This window comes from Xenia sp. Carnegie-2017, unplaced genomic scaffold, assembly GCF_021976095.1.
Source record: "Xenia sp. Carnegie-2017 unplaced genomic scaffold, XeniaSp_v1 HiC_scaffold_13, whole genome shotgun sequence".
In the NCBI taxonomy this organism is placed as follows: Eukaryota; Metazoa; Cnidaria; class Anthozoa; order Malacalcyonacea; family Xeniidae; genus Xenia; species Xenia sp. Carnegie-2017.
In genome coordinates, this window is record NW_025813436.1 from 10,018,686 (window position 1) to 10,039,681 (window position 20,996).

Here is a 20,996-nt window from a genome sequence, read left to right on the forward strand (position 1 = left end):
AAAAACTCGCGTGATTCAATAGGAAAAAAAAATTAATGTTATGGTCAGTTTTAGTCACATCAACAACACAAAAAACACAAAGTGTTAATTTATCTCTTTACCAGCCCTTACGTCAGCGGTGCTCCTTACTGAACATGCGCAAAAGCTGGCGCGTGCACTGAAAACTGAAGCAAGATGGCTTCTTTTAGTGTAAAATCTTTTGATAAAAAGTTAAAGGAAATGTCAGCGAGACAGGACAGTGTGCAAACTGTGTCATTGTGGCTTATACATCACAGGGCTCACTCAAAAACAGTCGTCAATGTTTGGCTCGATCGCATGAAAAAAGGTTAGAAAATTGGCTCTTGTCGTTTAGACATTTCACAATTGTATTATTATTATATCGTTCTGTTTGTAGTTCACATAAACTTTGATAAGTAATGTAGACGACTGCAAATGAATTCTCATAACTTGGCATTAGTGCAGGAAAATTTTCTTACGATCATTTTAATTCCTAGAATTTCTGTAGTTATGCGTTCAGTTGTTGATAAATAAAAACACTGGTTTATTTAAATATTTTCAGCCAAGCCTGATCGTCGTTTGGTGTTGTTCTATCTTGCAAATGATGTCATACAGAATAGTCGCAAAAAAGGAAAGGAATTTTCAGCATCATTTGGAAAGGTTTTGGGGGAGTCAATGCAATATTTACGGTATGCAAACACATGTTGCTGTTTTCAATTTAACATAACTTTCCACTGTGGAAAGTTTGTCTTGTTCACATTAGAGATTTTCTTTTGACAGTCCACTGTGTGTGTATAGCTTTGTAACTTAATGGTTAATGAGACATGCTATTCTTCATTTTAGGGATACTTCCATCCAGCCATCTGTAGAAAGAGTGTTGAAAATATGGTTGGAAAGAAAAGTGTTTGAGAAAGATGCTGTGCAAAAACTTCTTGATCAGTTGAAACATGGTTAGTTTTGCAATGGCTATTATATATTTTCTGTTTTTAACATGTATTTTTGCTGATTTATTTCATCATCAGTTACTGTGAAGATGAAACCAAGGTCAAAGTCAAAGTCAGATGGGATTGCCCTTCTGGTGAAGGAAAATGAAAAAATTGGTAAAGTTAAAGAAAGAAGAAATCCAAACATCCCATTCCTTCAAATTTCAAGGTTTGAGAACATGCATATACCTACATATGTTGTACAAAAAGTTATGTGATTGTAATGTCATGATTTCTAATGCTAAAATTATGCCACTTGTGTTACTGAGTTATCTATTCTTCATGATAACTACAGCGTCAATGTTGGCAAATATAAAGTTGGATTTATTATATTTATTTGAAGCATTGTCATAAGTGAATTTGCTTACATTTTCATAAAATACCAGACAAATACTTAGTAATTTGCATTAAAAGGGTGATTTTATTTATTGAAGACTGTAAGTGTTACACATTCCATTGCTATGATGCAAGGGATGGAAGATGAGACGGAAAGACATCAAACTTTAGTCTCACAGATGAAACTTGATGCTTCCAGTTCAGATGGAATAAAACAACTTAAAGGTTGATTAAACTTACCATTTATTCAAAACCATTTTTGTCCTTTAGTTCATTTTTATGCACCAATGTATTTCTTTCAGACTATGCTGGAGGAAACAGGTTCTCTATTGAGTTTGAAGAATCTAGTAAAAAGTATGAAGATCTTGTTGAATCTTTGGAGTGTGAAAGCCAACATCGGCAAACATTAATTGGCATTCTTCAGGATGGTGATGCCTACTATGATGCAGCATTTAAAGAAGCAACAATTATTGCCAATGTATGTTAGAAATGTGCTTTACTATCTGTTCAATTGCTTCATGTTCAACTTTCTAACTATTTAATCTTTGTGTAGGCATATCGATCATTTGGAAACAGATTGCATTCAATGAAGAAGAAACTCGATAATAAAATTCGAAAGTTTGCCACTGCTGAAAAAGAAGCACCTGTTTCAGCACCAAAAGCTTCCTTTCTTTCATCTGGATTATCTGGCATCTTGGAACAAATGAATGACAGTCCGAGAAGTAATGATGCGGAGCAAGAAGGGAATACAAAAGATAAGAAAGAGATTAAAGATGTCGAAACAGTTGATACAACCATTGATCATGTTGAAGTGGCCGACATGGATATTGATTCTGATTCAGAAAATGACGAGAAGTCGAAAGATGTTGTATCCTCATCTGATGTATCAGAAGAGAGTAATGTACATAGTGCTGTGTCAACAAATGAAACTGATCCAATTGTACAGTCAACACCTTCAACTAATGTTGTCACAACAACGGAATCTACTGAACCTAAAACAACGTCAACAACATATGGATACACCATAACTGCGGATACTCAAGATAGCAACAATGCTTCCCCAAGTTCAATACTTTCTGCTCCTTCACCCGAAGGTTCACCAGATCTCAACTTGGACGTGTATAACGAGCAACATGAAACCAATATTTTCTCTGAAGGTGACATGGGTACGATTACAAATGAAAGTCTTCTCAAGAACGATGAGCAGTCGCAAATATTTTCACATTTGATTAATAATCAGCATGATGTCGTCGGAACTGCTGCGTCAGGAGAAGAAATTTTGCATCATGATCAAGATGATGGTAGTGATAATAGACCTCTAAGTAACTTGCTTGGAAATTTGTTGGTTCCTTCTCTGCAATCTAGTAGTAGTCTTGTTGTGGAAGACGGTAGTGGCAATGTTCATCAAGGAGAAGTTTCAGAGTATTCACAACAGGATGATGGCATTTATAATGATTCGTATATGGAAGGCAAAGTTATGGATGAAGTGCAAGGAAGTTATGATTCCTCTTTAGTAACAGGTGAAGAAAGACTTATAGATAACACTCGTCCTGATGAACTTCTTCAATATAATGAAACTTCGCCTATGTTGATGCAACACGACTCTCTACCCCCAATCATCCCTTCCTAATATGGCGATGAGCGAACAAACCTACCCCAGTCACTCTGCACATGCACATCGTCCGTTCAGATCCTCTGAACAAATACCTCCGTTTCAAAATGAGTTGGGTGTATTGAGGCATGATAGGATACATACAGCTCATTATGAAGGCGAGCATCATCTTAGATCTCCTGGTGTTCGACCTTCAACTTTTATGGCTCTTCCTAATGAATGGGAACACCGACCTCCGTTTGTTCAATTTAGGATGAGACAACCGATTAGAGAGAGTCGAGACCCTCGTTTACGGCGACGAGAAATGATGGATGGACATAGTGGTCACCCTACATTTATTGATCGTGAGGTGACTGTTCCACAAGATGTAACTGGGCGTCATCTTTCCATGAGTGAGGAAAGAAGTGAACCTTTTCGAAGACCATCCTTTCACTTTGAAAGACATCCTGAAGTTAGAGAACACTTTGGTATTGTAGAAAGAGATGTTTCTCACCATTTTGGGGAAAGAGTATGTGAGAGAAGGGACGAACAGTCTGAGGGACTTATAAACGAGTTGAGAGGGGGACACATGGTAGAGGGAGGAGAAGATAGGGTTCACTACCACCTATGAATAATCGACGACCATCAATAGATCGCTCTTATTTGCATCAGCCAGAATTCAAGGGCGGTCAATTAATTGATGAAGAACATGCATTTGAACATGGATCAGGTTCTCTTGAACACGTTAATGAAACATATGCACTTCAAGTTTCACAGGGGAGTGAAGGAAAACACGAACATTTTGAAACTCTAGTTGATTCAACGGCATCGCTAGAGAACAATATGAATCGCGATTCTGTTAACGAGGGAATTTTCCCACAAGCAACACAGGAGTATCGTGAGAAAGAAGAACTTTCAGCAGCAAGTAAAGAAGTTTATCCGCATGAAATGAACTATAATGAGGTTGATCAAGGCAGTGGTCAGTTTTATGAACAAGATAGGATTACACATGAAATGAGAAATATACGCGACATACATACAGATATATACTCTAATGAACATCGTCCAAGATTTGCATTTCGAGATCATGCTCCTCCTATACGACCTGTTGGAGGCCATTTTGGACATCATAGATTAGACATTTTTCCTGGTCCACGAACTTTTCGCGTAAACTTTGGTGGACGTCATGAGTTTCGACCTCGTACGGAGTTAGTTCACGGTAGACATCGCTTCCACCCGATTGGTGGAGCAAGGTTAAAACGTGCTGGGCCTTCTTTTAATGGAGACCATCTTAAGAGACCACATTATTGATAGAGAAAAATTTTGATTGAAACTGTGTAAAATAACGATCTTTCTTTGTAAAATATTTGCTCTGACTCTTATTAATGAACGCTACTTATGTCAGGTTTTGCGGACATGAAGTTCATGATGAGATTGTGGTATTTGAGCCCGCGGTTCAAAACAAACTGCTTTTAATTATACAATTTTCAGCAAATCGCTGTAACTTCTCTTCTTTTTTTCATACTAATGGTAAGAATGTTTATATTTTATAAATTCCAGCTGTATAGTTAACACTTTGACCTTCTGCTTTTCCGTGTTTAGTATACTTAAATAATATTGCCAGGTTTTTCTGCGTGGAGGATGTCATGTTTCGCCAAAGTTTCTTCGGCTCGTCAAACATTGTGTCAATGTCTCATGGTGTAAAGTCAAATACTTTAGTACTCGTGATGCAACTGATGAAATGTTCCCAAACTTTTATAAACTTGAGGTAATAATGTACGTCAACTTTTAACAGATAATTATGCAATCATGCTTTTGTGCTTCTCTGCTCGAAGGAAAAGCTTCGTTTACAAGTTAAAACGACAGGAATTTGCCCAAAATATAGACGTATCTGCACAAACTACTATCCTAAGCAAAAATGTTCCAAATACTTTCGCAATTGTTGTTTTTTTGTAATCTCCATGTTTGCTACGCTGAGCATGCGCACAAGTCAATAGCGGAATGAGCGAAGTACAATTGCATCAGTCAAAACTACTTCTTTAAATTGCTTGCATTTTCTGCTTGGATTTTATACTTCTTCACCTTCTTTTGAATTGTCCACAAGATGGACAACGTCGAAGCTAAAATGAAGGGCATGAAAGTGAATTCTAAGACAAAAAGAGGGAAAAAAAATAAGGAAACAGAGAACAGCAATTGCGTCAGAAAATTGGAAGTAAGGTTTTGTTTTGGCGAAGTAAGCGAGTCAATGGATGAATTGATTGTGAATATTGTTTCAAAGTGAATATTTATGTCGTAAAAATACTACTATAGTATTGTGTAAAAAAATACCAGGCATTTGTCTTTAAAAATATTATTTATAAGGAGGAAACGATTTCATTGTAATTGACATTACACGTGTGAGTACAACTTTATTCATCAGATTTTTTTATGCAAATGATTATAAGCATAAAATAATTATTAACTATTTTTGCAAAGATTGCTTTTTGTGTTGTTGAATGATTGAAAAACCGACTAGTATCATTGTACATTTTTAGCTTGAACCTCCTCCCGATTTTCTGGAAGAACGAATCAAGATGTTTGACAAACTGAAGGCAAATTATGACTCGGAAATAAATGGTATAGTAGCTTACATGGACTGTTTATGATAATACGTGTTTTGAGTATAATGTGTAAGTTTTCGTCACTTTTTGTGCCATTATTTTAGCAAAGGCTTCTCTGAACGAAACAATAAAAATAACCTTGCCAAATGGGAATGAAATCGAAGGCATTGCATGGAAGACAACACCATTTGATGTTGCTCTATCAATAAGGTTTAAAGGAAGTCAATGATTTACTTTATTCTTGCATTTTAAGGTAAACTGGTATTTAATATTAAAATATTTATTTCTATGCTCTTTAGTCAAGGTTTGGCAGACAATGCTGTCATTGCTAAGGTATTTATAAGTTTTGATCATTGACATGTACTAAACACTACATATTCATCATAACTTTATATTATTTGCTTTTTAGGTGAATGGCGAGGTTTTTGATCTAGATAGACCATTAGAGAATGATTCCAACCTGGAACTTTTAAAATTTGATGACAAAGAAGGTATTGTTTTTGCATGAAGTTATAAGCTTTTGTTCAAAAGATTTGATTTTTCACATTGTTTCATCTTGTTTAGCTCAACAGGTATTTTGGCATTCAAGTGCTCATATAATGGGTGAAGCGATGGAACGGCATTATGGTGGTCTGCTGTGTTATGGTCCTCCCATTGAAGAAGGATTTTATTATGATATGTTCTTAGATGAAAAGTAAGCATACACTTTAACCATAATGCTCAATATATAACATAATTTCTCCATCATCATTTTGTTGTGTATTCAAGAGTCAAGTTGAATTGAACTACATAGAAAAATTTACAATCAATATTTTAACTTAATCAAGACAAAAATTAACGCTTCGCAAATTACGAAGCAATTTCATTAACTTTCTTGATGATTAATGATAAATTTGCTACCAGAAAACATTTCTTTTTACATTGCTATGAAGGCTGTGTTCCCATTATGCTTTGTGACCACCCCTTTTATGTGAAAATATGCCAACAGATCATTTTAATTGGGCCTTGCTTGTATAGTTTCAGAGTAAATATTACTGTCAATTGTATACGCTATGAAACATAGCATTTTCAATCAAAGTTAAAAACACAAATGTGCATTTGCTAATCAATGCATTCATTAGACAAATGCTACCTTACAACATTGTATATGTTGGCAACAACTTAAAGCTCGAGTAAGATTGGTGATGAATAATTTCTGCTTGCTTCATTCAATCCTTAGGAAGCCCTACTCCTTCCACATTTGTAGTAGATGTTAGAGCTGCTACACTTTCTGAATTGGACAAAACAAAGTGATAGATTTTGTAATTCATAAATTTATTGATTTAAGCATTTGACTCTGAAGAATACTACCACTAAGGTTGTCAAAACGTCAGTCAACAACAACAAAAACAGTTCTTCTCAGGACTATACCAACCTGGAGGATCTACATTTACAAACATGTTCAATATAGGAAGTCATTCTACTAAGCCAAAGTTGTTGAAAAGACAATACGATTATTGTTATCTTTCATGTTATTTCTCCACTTGCATGTAATGATACTCCCGGGTTCAAACCATTTACTTTATAAGCATGTGCATAACACATTTTACAAATATGAAAGATCAAGGGGGGGGGGGATTAATGAAAATGAAAAAATTGGGGAGTGTTCGAAAAAAGTTGCCAAGCAATTTTTTTGAAATAATTCAGACCTTGCTTATTTAAAACATACTTGGTTCAATAATGACTTAATATTTCTTTAAGATTTTTAATTTACAATACAATTCTACTCGCATTCTGCATTAACCAATTATCCTGTTATTCAAACAGCTTTGTATATTTTATCCATCTTTTCCCATAGGTTACAGCTCTTCATATTATTCACAGCATGACTTGTTCACAGCATGACTTGTTCACAGCATGATTTGGTGTTGAATGGTTACCCTGTTTTTTTTGACAGCATAACCTGCTGTTCACAGCTTTCCCTGTTGTTTAAAGCTTTTCATATTTTTAGTAATTCTCTATAATTTTGCAAGCTCATTGCAACATCATTGGTGTAATTTTTTGTAGACAAGTTTCCAGCAATGACTTCATAAGTTTGGAGGCATTAATCAAAGAAATTGTCAAAGAGAAGCAGAAATTTGAGAGATTGGAGATCAAAATTGAAGATTTGCGAGAAATGTTCAAGGTAATATTTATTATCTGTAGTTGCTTTCAAGAATTTTGTAAAAAGATTTTTATGTATTTAGAAAAATCATTTTAATTTGTCAGACAAATTCAAATAATTTTTGTAAATATACAACAATCTGGAAGATCCTTAAATAAATCAACATGAATAACAAACCCAGACTCAAACCATTTGAAAAAAGTTTTGTTTCTTATGAATCCACATTTTTTTACGTAGTATAACCCATTCAAGATGCGAATCATAAATAAGAAAATCAAAACTCCTACAACAACCGTTTATAGGTAAGAGAAACTGCTCTTTTCACTGAGCATATTAATGATTTATATTTGTAATTTTAAGTTTGATTATCCAAACTGGAATTATGTTTAGATGTGGACCATTGATTGATTTATGTCGTGGACCGCATGTTCGTCATACTGGCAAATGTAAATCTATTGCTTTAACCAAGGTACCATATTTGTTAGATGTTGTACGTAGTCATGTTATTTTACTTGTTTTTCTGTCAAGTTTTTAATATCTTCATTTTTCATCTCAGAATTCTGCCACATATTGGGAAGGTAATTGTGAAGCGGAATCTTTACAGAGAATTTATGGCATTTCATTTCCACAGGATAAACAGGTACGCTTGTGATTATTGTAGGATTTTGTTATTTGACTTTTATCTTTTTTTGCTTTGTTCATCAAATGTGTTTAAATCCATTTATGTCAGCTGAAAGAATGGAAGAAATTCCAAGAAGAAGCAGCAAAACGCGATCATCGTAAGATTGGCCAGGTACTTGCTTTTTATATTATATTTCTACTCTAAGTATTAATTTTTGTGTTAACAATTCTTATTGTTTATTCTTTCAATAAACATTTTTTTGTTCATTTTCTAGGAACAAGAACTATTTTTCTTTCATGAACTAAGTCCTGGGAGCTGTTTTTTCCTTCCAAATGGAGCCCACATTTACAATACTCTTGTGAATTTTATCAAGGTACTGCTTATTTCCACCTTGACATTTTGGAGTATGATGTTATCCTTAGAAGTTAAGGCCACTTTGCTCTTTGAAAACTCTAGTTGTGTGTATATTATAACACAACCGCAACGTAAATACTTTTAGCCAAAACGTAAATTACGTACAGCTTTAACGGTAATAACTTCAGCCACAACGGTAATTTCTACAGCTACAACGTTAATACCAACAGTCACAACGTTAATACCAACATCCACAACGGTAATACCAACAGTCACAACGTTAATACCAACAGTCACAACGTTAATACCAACAGTCACAACGTTAATACCAACATCCACAACGTTAATGCCAACAGTCACAACGTTAATACCAATAGTCACAACGTTAATACCAACAGTCACAACGTTAATACCAACAGTCACAACGTTAATACCAACATCCACAACGTTAATACCAACAGTCACAACGTCAATACCAACAGTCACAACGTTAATACCAACATCCACAACGTTAATATCTTTCGTCTTGTTGATCATTTTGTTAAAAAAGTTTCCTTCTGCAGGAGGAATATTGGAAGCGTGGGTTTCAAGAAGTTGTTACACCAAATATCTACAGCACCAAACTGTGGATGACGTCAGGTCATTGGCAACATTATTCTGAGAATTTATTCAAGTTTGAAATAGAAAAGGAAGTTTATGCTCTTAAGCCAATGAACTGTCCTGGACATTGGTAAGTTTTCTTGCGAATAAGGTTTGTGAATAAGATGTCGGGGCGTGGGTGAGTGTTGGGTTATCGTAAAACTGACCTTTTTGGGAATGCGCATTTAATGTAGACCATAAATTTTTTTGAAAATAGACATGTTTCTACATCTCATGATGCCATCTTCGGTTGAAATGAATAATTACATAGATAGTGATGGAAAGCAGAGAAACTTTGGATTGTCAGTCCCCCTGCGTTTATCCAAAGTTTCTCTGCTTTCCACTATTATCTATGTAATTATTCATTCATACTGAAGATGGCATCATGAGATTTCGAAACATGTCTATTTGCAAAAAAATTTGTGGTCAACATTAAATGCACATTAGCGATAGTGCTTCCTTTTGTGATTGCCATTATTATTTTCTGCCGTTCTTTCTGCTAACTAACGTGAATTTTTATATCTTTAGTTTGATGTTCGATCATCGCCCTCGCTCCTGGCGTGAGTTACCATTGCGTATGGCTGATTTTGGCGTGTTACATCGAAACGAGTTATCTGGTGCATTGAGTGGACTTACAAGAGTTAGAAGATTTCAACAAGACGATGCTCACATTTTTTGTACAATGGATCAGGTAAATAATAGATTCACGTATTCTTTTTAGCATTTCAAGTAAATATTTGATTTCAACTCACAACTTTTTTCACGATTATTTCAGCGTTAAGAGTTTCGGCAGAACATTTCAGAAAACACGACGTATCGTCTAAGCCATCGTAGAAATGGCGTTTCTCGTCCATATTTTTTGTAACATCGCGTCATTTTTACTACGTCTTAGACGATTCGTCGTGTTTTCTAAATTTTTGTATTGAATTGTAATGTTTCTTATTTTTTTCGTAGATCTCATCAGAAATAGACAGTTGTCTTGACTTCTTACGTTCTGTTTACGATATCTTTGGTTTTACCTTCAATGTTGAGCTATCAACTCGACCTGAGAAATTCATGGGTGAACTGGCTACATGGAACGAAGCTGAACAGGTCAATGTTTGATGACTTGTTTACCCTGATGGGGTGGGTGGGGTTAAACTGGCTATATTTAACGAAGGGGGGAAGTAAATGATCTTTTTCTTGCATGAAAAGGCTTTGTTCCTAACAGAAAAGGGAGGCAAGTTGTTTGCAGTTTACAAAGTTTTTTAGTTGTCTTGTCAGAAACATGCAAAATTTCTACATTATTGATAATATTTTTTAGTTGTTTTACTAAAGGAGTTTGTTTTATTCTTCATTAGAAACTGACGGAAGCTCTGAATAAATTTGGTCAAAAATGGCAGATAAATCCTGGGGATGGAGCTTTCTACGGTCCTAAGGTTCTTCATATTCTACATACTCAAATTGATTTTTATTTATCTTCTACACTACCAAGAAAGAATGAAGATGCTGTTTTATATGGTTTTGAATTTGATGTTTATAAATGTATACGACTGCGAATTTATAAGTTCATTTCTATCACAATTTATAGATTGATATTAAAATTTTTGATGCTTTGAGACGGTCTCATCAATGTGCAACGATTCAACTGGATTTCCAGCTTCCTGAGAGATTCAACCTCACGTACGCTAGGTAAGTTTTGCCAATAAAGCCTTTCGTTGAATAAGCTCACCACGTTCTTCACACTTAACTCATTCAACATACAGTGACGTTAACCAGCCTGCAAGTTTGGTTATGTAAATTTGAGATCTGAATATTCGTGAATATCGAAAAATTTACATTGCACGTCCAAACTTGCGGGCTGGCTACTTCGCTGAACACTGAAAGTACCACCCGCATTCAAACTCGCCCGCATACAAACCCACCCGTATATAAGAATATAGCTACATTTAATAGTGTAATGTTAACAGATAAGTGCAATATAGTAGTTGTAGATCTTTACAAAGTGAAATTGTAGATCTTTACAAATTGTAGCAATTTAGTAATTTATCAATATTTTATTACTTTATTGACAGTGGTGAAGGAGATGAAAAATTACGTCCTGTTATTATACATCGAGCTATTCTAGGTTCAGTTGAAAGAATGATTGCTATTCTTACTGAAAGCTTTGGTGGAAAATGGTGAGTGTTTTCTTGGCTCCTCCCGGAGCTTAACGCGATTGAATTGTCTTTAAAATGTTAAATTAAAATGATACAAAGTTTGACGCTCTGCATTTTCTGTTATTTTCTAGGCCTTTATGGCTGTCTCCCCGTCAAGTTGTAGTAATTCCTGTCAGTAATAAATACGATGATTATGCCGAACAGGTAAATTTAATTTAGTAAGCTTAGATTGGACTTGCACAGGCTAATACAAACTCAAATTGTTGTTATTTTATGAATAGGAATGTTTTTGTTCTTCTTTTTATTGACATTTTGATCATGTTTAGGTTCAAAAGAAGCTCCATACAGCTGGTTATCGTGTTGATACAGACTTGGATCACGGATCAACACTAAATAAGAAAGTTCGGAATGCACAACTTTCACAGTACAACTTCATTCTTGGTATGAATAAGTCTTTTTAAATTATTTTTTTATTTACTGTACAAATAAGTAGAAATCAAAAAGGTTTGGAACCACTGTTGGTGTTCAGAATTTACTGACGTTTCCACAACATTAGTCAGGTTCGCTGTATTTGTTCTCGAGACTTTATGGCAGAGAGGGAAATATGTGGATGTTTTAGTTTGTGTGGTATACTTATTAATTGTTCGCTCGTAAGCCATTTATAAGGTGCTGATATTTGTTATTTGTTCGATGATTTTTGTTTTGAGTTTGTTACCCTACTTTCTAACGTAAGTCGTTGTCTATAGTCAGTGCTGTTTGTAATTTTGTGCAGTGTTATGCTCGCTCGTCAGTACTCGTTGTTCTTGGTAGTTCATGTGCGAGTTGTAAAATGTAAATTATCGTTTGCTGTTGTTGGGTTGTTTGTTCTTTGTTTTGTGTTCATTGTCTTTTTAAGTGTTGTTGTCTATATTAAAAAGCAAAATAGATGTTCGTTTTATTACTATGTGATTGGTTAAATGATTTTATGTTTTTTTTTAAACAGTTGTTGGTGAAAAAGAGATGGTCTCAGAAACGGTCAACGTCAGAACACGTGACAACAAGGTACTCGGTGAAAAGTCGGTCATGGCCGTAATCGAACGCTTGCGAGACTTAGTCAGCTCACGAAGTCTGACAAGCGAAGAAGATTTTTGAAGTAAAACAACATTTTTATTTTTATAGTAAAGATAAAATGAATTTACTCACAAAAATAAATTTGAATGTAAATCCCATGATACGTCGCATTAATAGAAAAATAGGTACGCATACATGCTACTGGTCACTGGCAGGCTGGCGGCAGTGGTCACTGGTACTTTATCAGGGGGGGTAATATTGATTTTGTCAAAACTCTGAAGATGACTACCGCTAAGGTTGTCGAAACGTCAGTCAACAACAACAAAAACAGTTCTTCTCAGGACTATACCAATCTGAAAGATCTACATTTACAAACATGTAACGATACTCCCGGGTTCATACCATTTACTTTAATATTGATTTTATCGTGTGGTAAATTCTTCCATTGGTGATTTATGGCGATAACTATCAACAACTTTTCAACTTTTTACCATCAACCTTTCACTCTTTCACATTTTAGCTTGTTTCTTGAGCTAGGACGCTGTGTGAGTTTATACAAATCTGTTGAAAATAGATGAATTATACAATGACCAATCATGTAACTACGCGAAGTTCTTAAATTCTTTAATAATGAATTTTTTTGAAGATTTGTTGAAAAAAGTAGAGTTGCCATATTGAATAATTCCGACGAGCTCACGATCGGAAATTATCGTTGTGACGTCCTAATTCTTTCTCAAAAACGAGATAATTTTCCCGCGTTGTTCAAGTCAGAATGGGAACTTCTTCACAACATCTCTGCAAAGAAACGACGATTTTAGGGTTAAAATATATGTTGTTTGTGTCTCATTTCATTTTGAATACGGTTCTCCTACCTACTACTTAACGTACCAAAACGTTTCTTTTTTGTTGTTCCCTTAAAGCAAGCCAAAAAGCTGAATTCGGAAGCCGACAAAGATGGTTGTGCTTCGACTTCAACAAAGATGGTATGCGTTTGACAAAGAAGCCAAGAGGTGAATAGTTTCTTTTTCTTTACACTTGTCAAAAGTAAGTTTTAGCCTACTATGTTTAAGGCTATTTTGTATTTCGAGAAACGACATTCTTGCGTTAAAATCTAAATGGAAGATTTTTTGTCCAAGACAAGAACGTCCAAAATGTATGACAGCACTCATTTGCATACTTTTCTAAGATTAACAATGAACTGTTTGCATGAACAATCCCTATGCGGATATTAACAATCAAACATCACTTGTGCAAACAAAACTGTTTTGTTTGTTAAAAGGAACAATTGTCAAATTAAGGCACACTTTGGCTGCGTTTACACTATACAGAATTCGCGCATCGCGACATCTTCATTTGCTTTAACGGGTTAACTGTTCGGAGTAAAAGCTTATTAAGCGGATAGATTTAGTCTATTTGAACAGTTTCTGACCTTGAACAATTTCACTGTCCTTTAATACAAAGAATATTCAACCTGTTACAATAGCAATCCAGTAAACGGGCCTAAGTTAAATTTGTTTTACACCAATGACATCTCTAAAACGTTCATACGTAGGTTCATACTAACAGTTCAGTATAATGTCAGAAATCTTTTATTCTGTAGGACAATACTTTACGCATATTGTGTTCCTGTTAACTTTCACTCTAATAAAGTGATTGGATAAGTCGATGTGTTTTGTGCGATTAAGAAATATAGGATTCTTGTACACCCTGTTAATCGTCATAAATAGTTGTAGGGACAGATTTCAACAGTTCAAAATCATTCAGAAATCTTCTTAGCCAGATAGATAGACTCATGTGAAGCTGAACTCAAAGCAATATATTCGGCTTCCCTTGTAAATCTTGATTAAGATGTTCGTCTTTTAGTAGTACACCAGCTTATCACGCTGTTCATAAATCTAAAAAACATACTCTGATGAAGAACGCCTTGTCTCTATATATATCATCACCCCAATCAGTGTCTGAAAAATCATACAAATCAAAATCTTTTCCATTTGATACAAACAAAAGAGCATGATCTATCGTTCCTTTGATATAACAAAACACTCTTTTTACTGCTTGCCAATAATCTTTACCCGGTGTGGACATATAGCTACATAGATAAAGTTGCACCGAGAGCAGCTAAATCTTGAGGATTTGCAAAGGTTGCATATGTTAAGCAATCTATTACCGTCTGATATTTCTGAACACTTCTCACCAAAATATAATGATACAGATGGTGGTTATACTGGTTTTGATTCATCCATTCTTCAGTGTTCTTAGCAAATATTATTCCCAGAGACCATGCACTCCATGTATCACTCTAAGAAGTCATTTTTTCTCACAATTTCCCCACTGCTCAACATTTCATTTAGAACTGTACAAATACCAAGTGGTGTCAAACCATCTCTATCTATTAAATCTTGTTTTTTAAATGTCAATATCAAAATCAAATTTGTCAAAATAATCACAACTTCGAGTGACTGCACTTTTCCAGAGTTGAAATTTACTTTCCCAGTGCATGAAGTTCATCTTGCCACTCATCAGGAAGATATTGATTTTAAACCAGTTGAACATAAAACTTGGTGTAGTGCTAAATATTATAGGAGACTCGAAGCGGCGCTTGTTTAAATGTCAGCCATGAATATCTTGAAAATTGGCGTTTTCATCATATTTTTTGTTGTTTACACTACGCACCAAACATGGTATCTCATGAGGGATTTGCACTATATCAATGAAAACTTCTGGATGCACTCAGTACATCGTTTAGGTCCTCTCGGAGTTGCATCATTAACCTGAACATTATAAATTTTTTTCAGCCATTAAAAAATTGTATGTTCTCAACTTAGGATGATTATATTTGAAAGCAGAAACACTTTTTTTGAATGTTATTTTATTTCAAAGAGAGACGTTATCAAAAGTGTCTTACCTAATTTACCTTTCATTTATTTGGGATAAGTTTTAATATTTAACATATTGTAGAAATTTACCCAATCAGAGATGTAAGAGCTCAAAATTTATCCAATAACATTTGTAGAGCTCATCGAAATCAACCAATGAAATCGATCGGACCACCAAATGATCTTAATAAACGTCAATCACTTTACATAACGGTAGATGCCCTCAAGACTCGAAAGTGAAAGGAAGGTTAGTGAAATTTTGATTTATTGTTTTAAAACGTACTTCAAATGTTGATAAATTCAATGACAAAAGCCTTGTTTGATGTATAGTTACGCATTGTTTTACTTGTAAATCTTTTCGTCGGTTGTTTTTGTGCAATTCGCCGTTTAACTGCGTGCCTTCGACGGTGTATTTGCTTGGCCAGAGAAACTTGACAGTATAAAAACGGCAAGTTTGTATGTTTCAAAGTCTTTCTTTTCTTTTTACTTCAGTGTGCTTGGTGACTGCTGGTGTTTTTAATACTTCGAAGTGAAACTTTGTCGAATATTTTTGCTTTTAGCGTGTATTTTTGAATCGATATTTTTTGAAATTGTGCACGATCATCATTGTTTTACGCTATATAAGTATTTGTATGTTTAGTTTGAGTAAAAAGTAAACTAAAATTGATATTTTCAACCTTGTTCGATATATTGTAAAAAATGGCAAAATCTCATTATGGATATAGTATGCAAAAAAAATTTGCATAATGAAAATTTACATAATCATAACCAATAGATGAGGTAAGCGTTTATTTTTTATTTTTCTTTAACTATAAATTTAGTGATTATTTGTTTATTTTTTAGAATGAGTAAAAGTCTACATATTCGATTTGATAATATCAATGTTGACGGATTTGAGATTATTGACGCTTGTCTACCATTATTTGAATCTATAACGCAAGATGTGAAGAAAGTTGACGAAGGAAAGAAAAAGAAAATCAAAGCCTATTACAAACAACTACAAACATCATTCAATAAAGTTTGTAAAGGAAACAACATCATATCGTTGAATAGTGTTTTCGAGTATTTTGAAGGTGAAAACATACTTATAACATTATACGACAAACATCATTACGCACAATGTGAGAGATTAGGGGTTGCTAAAGCATATAAAGATTCATTACATCCAACTATACAACTTGTTATGATGCATGATAAGATGATCGATGCGAAGAATCGGAATGCTTCTTCGCATTCCGATTCTTCCAAAATGTATTTGAAGATTTTGGTGTCATTCCCAAAGACTTTAATGTACATATGTTTGACGAATTTAATAAAAATTGGATTGAGGATGTTATCGATACTAATAACAGGCTAAAAATCCTTACACCAACCCCTTTTAGTCATCTTTTACGACACGCAGAGGATACGTTGGCGCAATTCTAAGCCGGAAACCACACGGGCAAATCTTTCATTAGGTATAAAGAAGACAAAAAATATGGTGAAGCTGACATTTAATTCTTCTCGAATTTGAAGTTAACTACTGCCAAAAAATTCGATCTGTCCTTAAATAGCAACATCAATGGTCTTTTTCAGGACTTTACCAACATGAAAGGTCAATATTTTTGAACACATATTGGTATCAAACTGGACCTGAGGCATTGTGCAGTTAAATAATTCATCATCACTTTATGAAGTCAGGATTTCTGATACGTTTTTTTAGATACGTGAGAAATTGTTGGACTGTCACAAAGATGTTAAAATGGGAGAGGTTTCTTATCTATATAATTTTACCACGAACTTTTCTTTAGAAATCTATACACCTGTGCAGAAAATAATAACTTCTTGTTTGTCTAAGTCAATGCAACGTAATTGTTCATGTTTGACGTTACTTGAAGAAATAAAATATTGAGACCATATTTATTCCTGTCAGTAAATGGAATGTTTTCGAAGAAAATCAAAAAGAATGAACGATAGGGAAATCATAAAATCATTAAATGATATAAATTCATGACTATTTAAAAAAACACATATCCATGACGGGTATGACGTCTAACAATTTCATCGATATCTATCTATGTCACGTTTTCTAATTATAATTAAATTATGTTTAGCCTTCAGAATTTTCCAACTTTATGTCTTCAGTAATTAACAAGAAGGTAAGTCTTCGTTATTTTTTCTGTTAAAATTTTAAGGGGAGGAAAGAATGTTTACATTATTTTAAGGCATTTGAGTCAATTAAAGGATTCATTGACTATGCAAAGAAATGTGAAAATGTGATTATTTTGGCTGGTGGAATTTCAGATGATAGGTATGTTCACCTTATTTCATAATTTTTAAATCAAGAGAAATTGTTGTCCATATAGAAATACGTGATTTATCGCAATTTACTTAGAGTTGGTTACTACATTGAACCAACTATTATGGAGGTAAAAGATCCAAAAGACAAACTAATGACTGAGGTAACATTAAACATCATATTTCAGCTTAACAAAAGTTGACCTGCGAAAAAATTTTTTTGTTTAGGAAATATTTGGACCAGTTCTTCCGATTTAGTTTTACAAAGCTGATATGTATAGAGATATATTAAAAATGGTTCGTATTTAATTGTTCAGTGAAAGAGAAAACTATTAATTTGAGATAACTTTTTGGTTAAAGGTCATAGCAATTGTCTAGCAATTGCGGACTTTGATGACATTGTTAATCGTCCTAAAATGAAATATTTCGTTTTATAACAGTTGATGAACATGTTAAAAATATTCATGTTACGTCTTGAATGTGTTTTTTTAGATCGATGAAACAAGTAAATTTGCTTTAACAGGAGCCGTTTTTAGTGAATCAAGGTACAAATGCTGTAAACATTGTCCACTTAATGATTAAGGCTAAAAATTTACATAAGAAGTCTTCAAACTAAGAATCTAAAATTGGTGATATTACGAGAAAATATGTTTATATACATATATATAGTACAATACTACAAGTCTTCTTACTATTTTTCTATATGTTGAATAATTACAGACAAGTTATCAGGGAAGTCCAACAAGTTTTAAGACAAGCTGCTGGTAATTTTTATATCAACGACAAATGTACAGGGTCAGTGGTTGCTCAACAACCATTTGGTGGTCGTCGAATGTCAGGTTTGTTGTTTATGCAGTATGAAGCACAACCTAAAGGCCAGTGTTATCCTTAACTTGTACTTAAAGAGACTTTTTAGTATTCAAGGGTTCGGTCCATTCAATAACATGTTTTATTATTACTTCAAATATTTTTCAATAGACAGAAGGTTATGTCAATATAAATAAGTTAGATTAGCTGTGCTGCTACCATACACAAAAGCTGTTTCCTATGCTATAACGTTGCATCAGGTACCAATGATAAACCTGGCTGTTATCTCAATATTTTACCCTGGGTTTCACCATTGTCTGTAAAAAGAAATATCTTGAAACTTCAAGACTGGAAATATGACTACATGAAGTACGAACTATTGTTTTAAAATATATATTCACAGTTGTCTTTTACTTCGCCATAAGTACACGGTTGCTGGCTATCAATCATCTTGAATATTTTCTCAATTATTTACCCCGTGAAGTTTTCTCATGTAGTTATTGACAAATTTTTCTCATGTAGTCATGTAGTTATTGTAGTTTTTCTCATGTGTTGTATGTTGATGGAGTCCGCAAACGAGGTAGACCGAGAAAGAGATGGATGGATGCTGTGAACAGTGATATGAAGGCGATGGGTATAACGAGAGATATGGCGAGAGATAGAGACGTGTGGCGTGGAAAAATTCATGGACCGGTCAACCCCCCTGGCGGGGATTAATACTGGCCGGTATATAAATGTTGTTTGTTTGTTTTTGTTTGTTATTGACAAAGAAGGTGATTATTTTCAGATCAAACCAACATGTGACCATTTATTCATATTGAATCTTTTAGATGACCAAGATACTGGATATTCTTGATGCAAGAAAAAAGTAGATGTGTATTTTACCGTTTTAGATATAAATTACAATATTTGATTATTGTTATGAACAGTAAATCTTCAGTTGTCATGCTTAATTATGCGTGAATTGATCACCTTTATAATAGAATATCGTGTTTTTTGGCTGAGGAATTGAAACCTTTTGTTTAACATTATGAAATAGTTCCTTTGCATGATTTAATTAAGTATGGTTAGGAAATAGATAGCCCCTACCGAGTTCTTACCAAGCATTTGCAATAACATGAAAAACAGGATTCATTTTGCTAATCAGAAATACAGGATAAACTGAAGTGTAATGGTTTTAAAATACATTACAACTTTCTGCATTTAACGTTGTTGATAATGCATAAACGAACATTGGCATACAAATGGGCTGAAACAACCAAATCTGTCTATGTTTCCAAACCTAATGATGTGTTCTTTTGACGTAATTAGTCTTGTTTTGTTAAGTCATAAACTAGAATAGCAGCACCAACTGCTCCCCTGTAATAAGCACTTGTAATTGCTCTGCACCTTTCTTGACCTGCAGTATCCCAAACCTTCAAAAGAAATTTTTACATATTAAAGATGCTATCAATGCAGTAGAAAGACAACTTAACACAGGAAGTAGAAGAGTATTGTCGGAATTCATTGCACATATAAAATGACGCAATAAAAAATCATTGTTTGAATTTATTTTCATTAATGAGACACATAATGAAAATAATGATATTGGGTGAGTTTTTTACATGGTCGTTCGTCTACTTAATATTTTTAAGTGTTCAACAGAAGCATAAAGTCATTTACCTGAGCTTTAATAACTTCGCCACCGATTTCCAAACTTCTGGTCGCAAATTCCACTCCAATTGTAGATAGACTTCGATTCCTGATCGAATTCGTTTCTAGTAAAACGTGAAAGAAGGCATGATTTCCCAACACCAGAATCGCCAATCATAACGGGATCCCATCAGTTAAGCACAGTGGCCAATAATTTACGATAATACAAAAAAAACTCAAATATGCACTTGTTGGCAACCCTGAATAATATTTTGATCAAGTTTGACAATCTATTCGTACGTATGTAACATTGAGCTCTATAAGACCTGGAGGGGCAAAGGGGCCTGGACCCCGTGGTCAAAAACATGGCGGTAATGGCGGATTTTGGTTGTCAAAACTTCCACTTTGAGAAAAATTTTTAACATTCGCTCCCTCCCGAATCCGGAACTGTATTACTGCTTATATCAATGACAACCAGCGAAAACAACCACGATACCGTAAGCATAAAATATTGAAAATAATGCTTCAGGTTTTTGTGACACACACATTTAAATGAGGTAAATCTACTGTAAAATAACGTATGTTTTGTCAAGTAATGCTTTAGCTATGTTAGAAATAAATATCAAACGGCATTCTTTACACTGTCAATGTGTCGTTAAGCTTTAATGCATAATCCCATGCGCAATACTTGTGTTTTGACTATTTTTACAGCTTCGTGCAACTGTCTTTCTTGAATAGATGGGTAAATATTAGTTAAAATGTCCAAAAGGAGTTAGAAAAGTTAGCTTACCCCTACGACTTAAGTCGACTGGAAATATATTATAAGTAGGTATGTATTTTTTTGAGTTTTTGGTAGGATTGATTCTGGGTGTCTTATAAGGTATTATGATATTCTGATAAATCTACTGAGAACTTATGAAGAAAATATCTCGAACTAGGAGAGCAAAAGAA

At 34.1% G+C, this 20,996-nt stretch overlaps 3 protein-coding genes and 3 long non-coding RNA genes across 6 annotated transcripts; 5 read left to right on the plus strand and 1 right to left on the minus strand.

Moving 5' to 3' along the window:
* The first annotated feature begins 45 nt into the window (after window positions 1-45).
* LOC124450703 (regulation of nuclear pre-mRNA domain-containing protein 2-like) lies at window positions 46-4,402 on the plus strand. The gene is made up of 7 exons (XM_047001343.1): window positions 46-325; window positions 560-686; window positions 841-947; window positions 1,020-1,149; window positions 1,415-1,541; window positions 1,619-1,794; window positions 1,870-4,402. Exons 5-7 carry the CDS (start codon window positions 1,442-1,444, stop codon window positions 2,944-2,946), a joined length of 1,353 nt encoding a protein of 450 aa, XP_046857299.1. The 5' UTR covers window positions 46-325; window positions 560-686; window positions 841-947; window positions 1,020-1,149; window positions 1,415-1,441; the 3' UTR covers window positions 2,947-4,402.
* LOC124433389 (regulation of nuclear pre-mRNA domain-containing protein 1A-like) lies at window positions 175-1,198 on the plus strand. Its single transcript, XM_046983149.1, has 4 exons — window positions 175-325; window positions 560-686; window positions 841-947; window positions 1,020-1,198. Exons 1-4 carry the CDS (start codon window positions 175-177, stop codon window positions 1,196-1,198), a joined length of 564 nt encoding a protein of 187 aa, XP_046839105.1.
* LOC124450695 (threonine--tRNA ligase 1, cytoplasmic-like) lies at window positions 4,371-16,287 on the plus strand. Its single transcript, XM_047001331.1, has 25 exons — window positions 4,371-4,437; window positions 4,532-4,675; window positions 5,442-5,523; window positions 5,612-5,717; window positions 5,807-5,840; window positions 5,917-5,998; window positions 6,072-6,201; window positions 7,554-7,671; window positions 7,888-7,952; window positions 8,041-8,119; window positions 8,207-8,290; window positions 8,381-8,443; window positions 8,547-8,645; window positions 9,190-9,356; window positions 9,794-9,956; window positions 10,220-10,357; window positions 10,606-10,683; window positions 10,836-10,936; window positions 11,320-11,424; window positions 11,535-11,607; window positions 11,730-11,844; window positions 12,386-12,638; window positions 13,374-13,463; window positions 15,467-15,576; window positions 16,173-16,287. The coding sequence occupies exons 1-22, from the start codon at window positions 4,435-4,437 to the stop codon at window positions 12,532-12,534; spliced, it is 2,178 nt and encodes a 725-aa protein (XP_046857287.1). The 5' UTR covers window positions 4,371-4,434; the 3' UTR covers window positions 12,535-12,638; window positions 13,374-13,463; window positions 15,467-15,576; window positions 16,173-16,287.
* Window positions 16,288-16,831: 544 nt separating this feature from the next.
* Window positions 16,832-18,753, plus strand: LOC124454369. Its single transcript, XR_006951428.1, has 9 exons — window positions 16,832-16,923; window positions 17,032-17,079; window positions 17,423-17,467; window positions 17,534-17,619; window positions 17,704-17,770; window positions 17,835-17,903; window positions 18,099-18,151; window positions 18,327-18,445; window positions 18,674-18,753. It is a non-coding gene; the product is annotated as an uncharacterized LOC124454369 (long non-coding RNA).
* Window positions 18,754-19,099: 346 nt separating this feature from the next.
* On the plus strand, window positions 19,100-19,676 carry LOC124454383. Its single transcript, XR_006951433.1, has 2 exons — window positions 19,100-19,139; window positions 19,244-19,676. It is a non-coding gene; the product is annotated as an uncharacterized LOC124454383 (long non-coding RNA).
* On the minus strand, window positions 19,194-20,230 carry LOC124454376. The gene is made up of 3 exons (XR_006951431.1): window positions 20,076-20,230; window positions 19,696-19,828; window positions 19,194-19,264 (listed from the first exon to the last, which is right to left on the minus strand). It is a non-coding gene; the product is annotated as an uncharacterized LOC124454376 (long non-coding RNA).
* Between the last annotated feature and the right edge of the window lie 766 nt (window positions 20,231-20,996).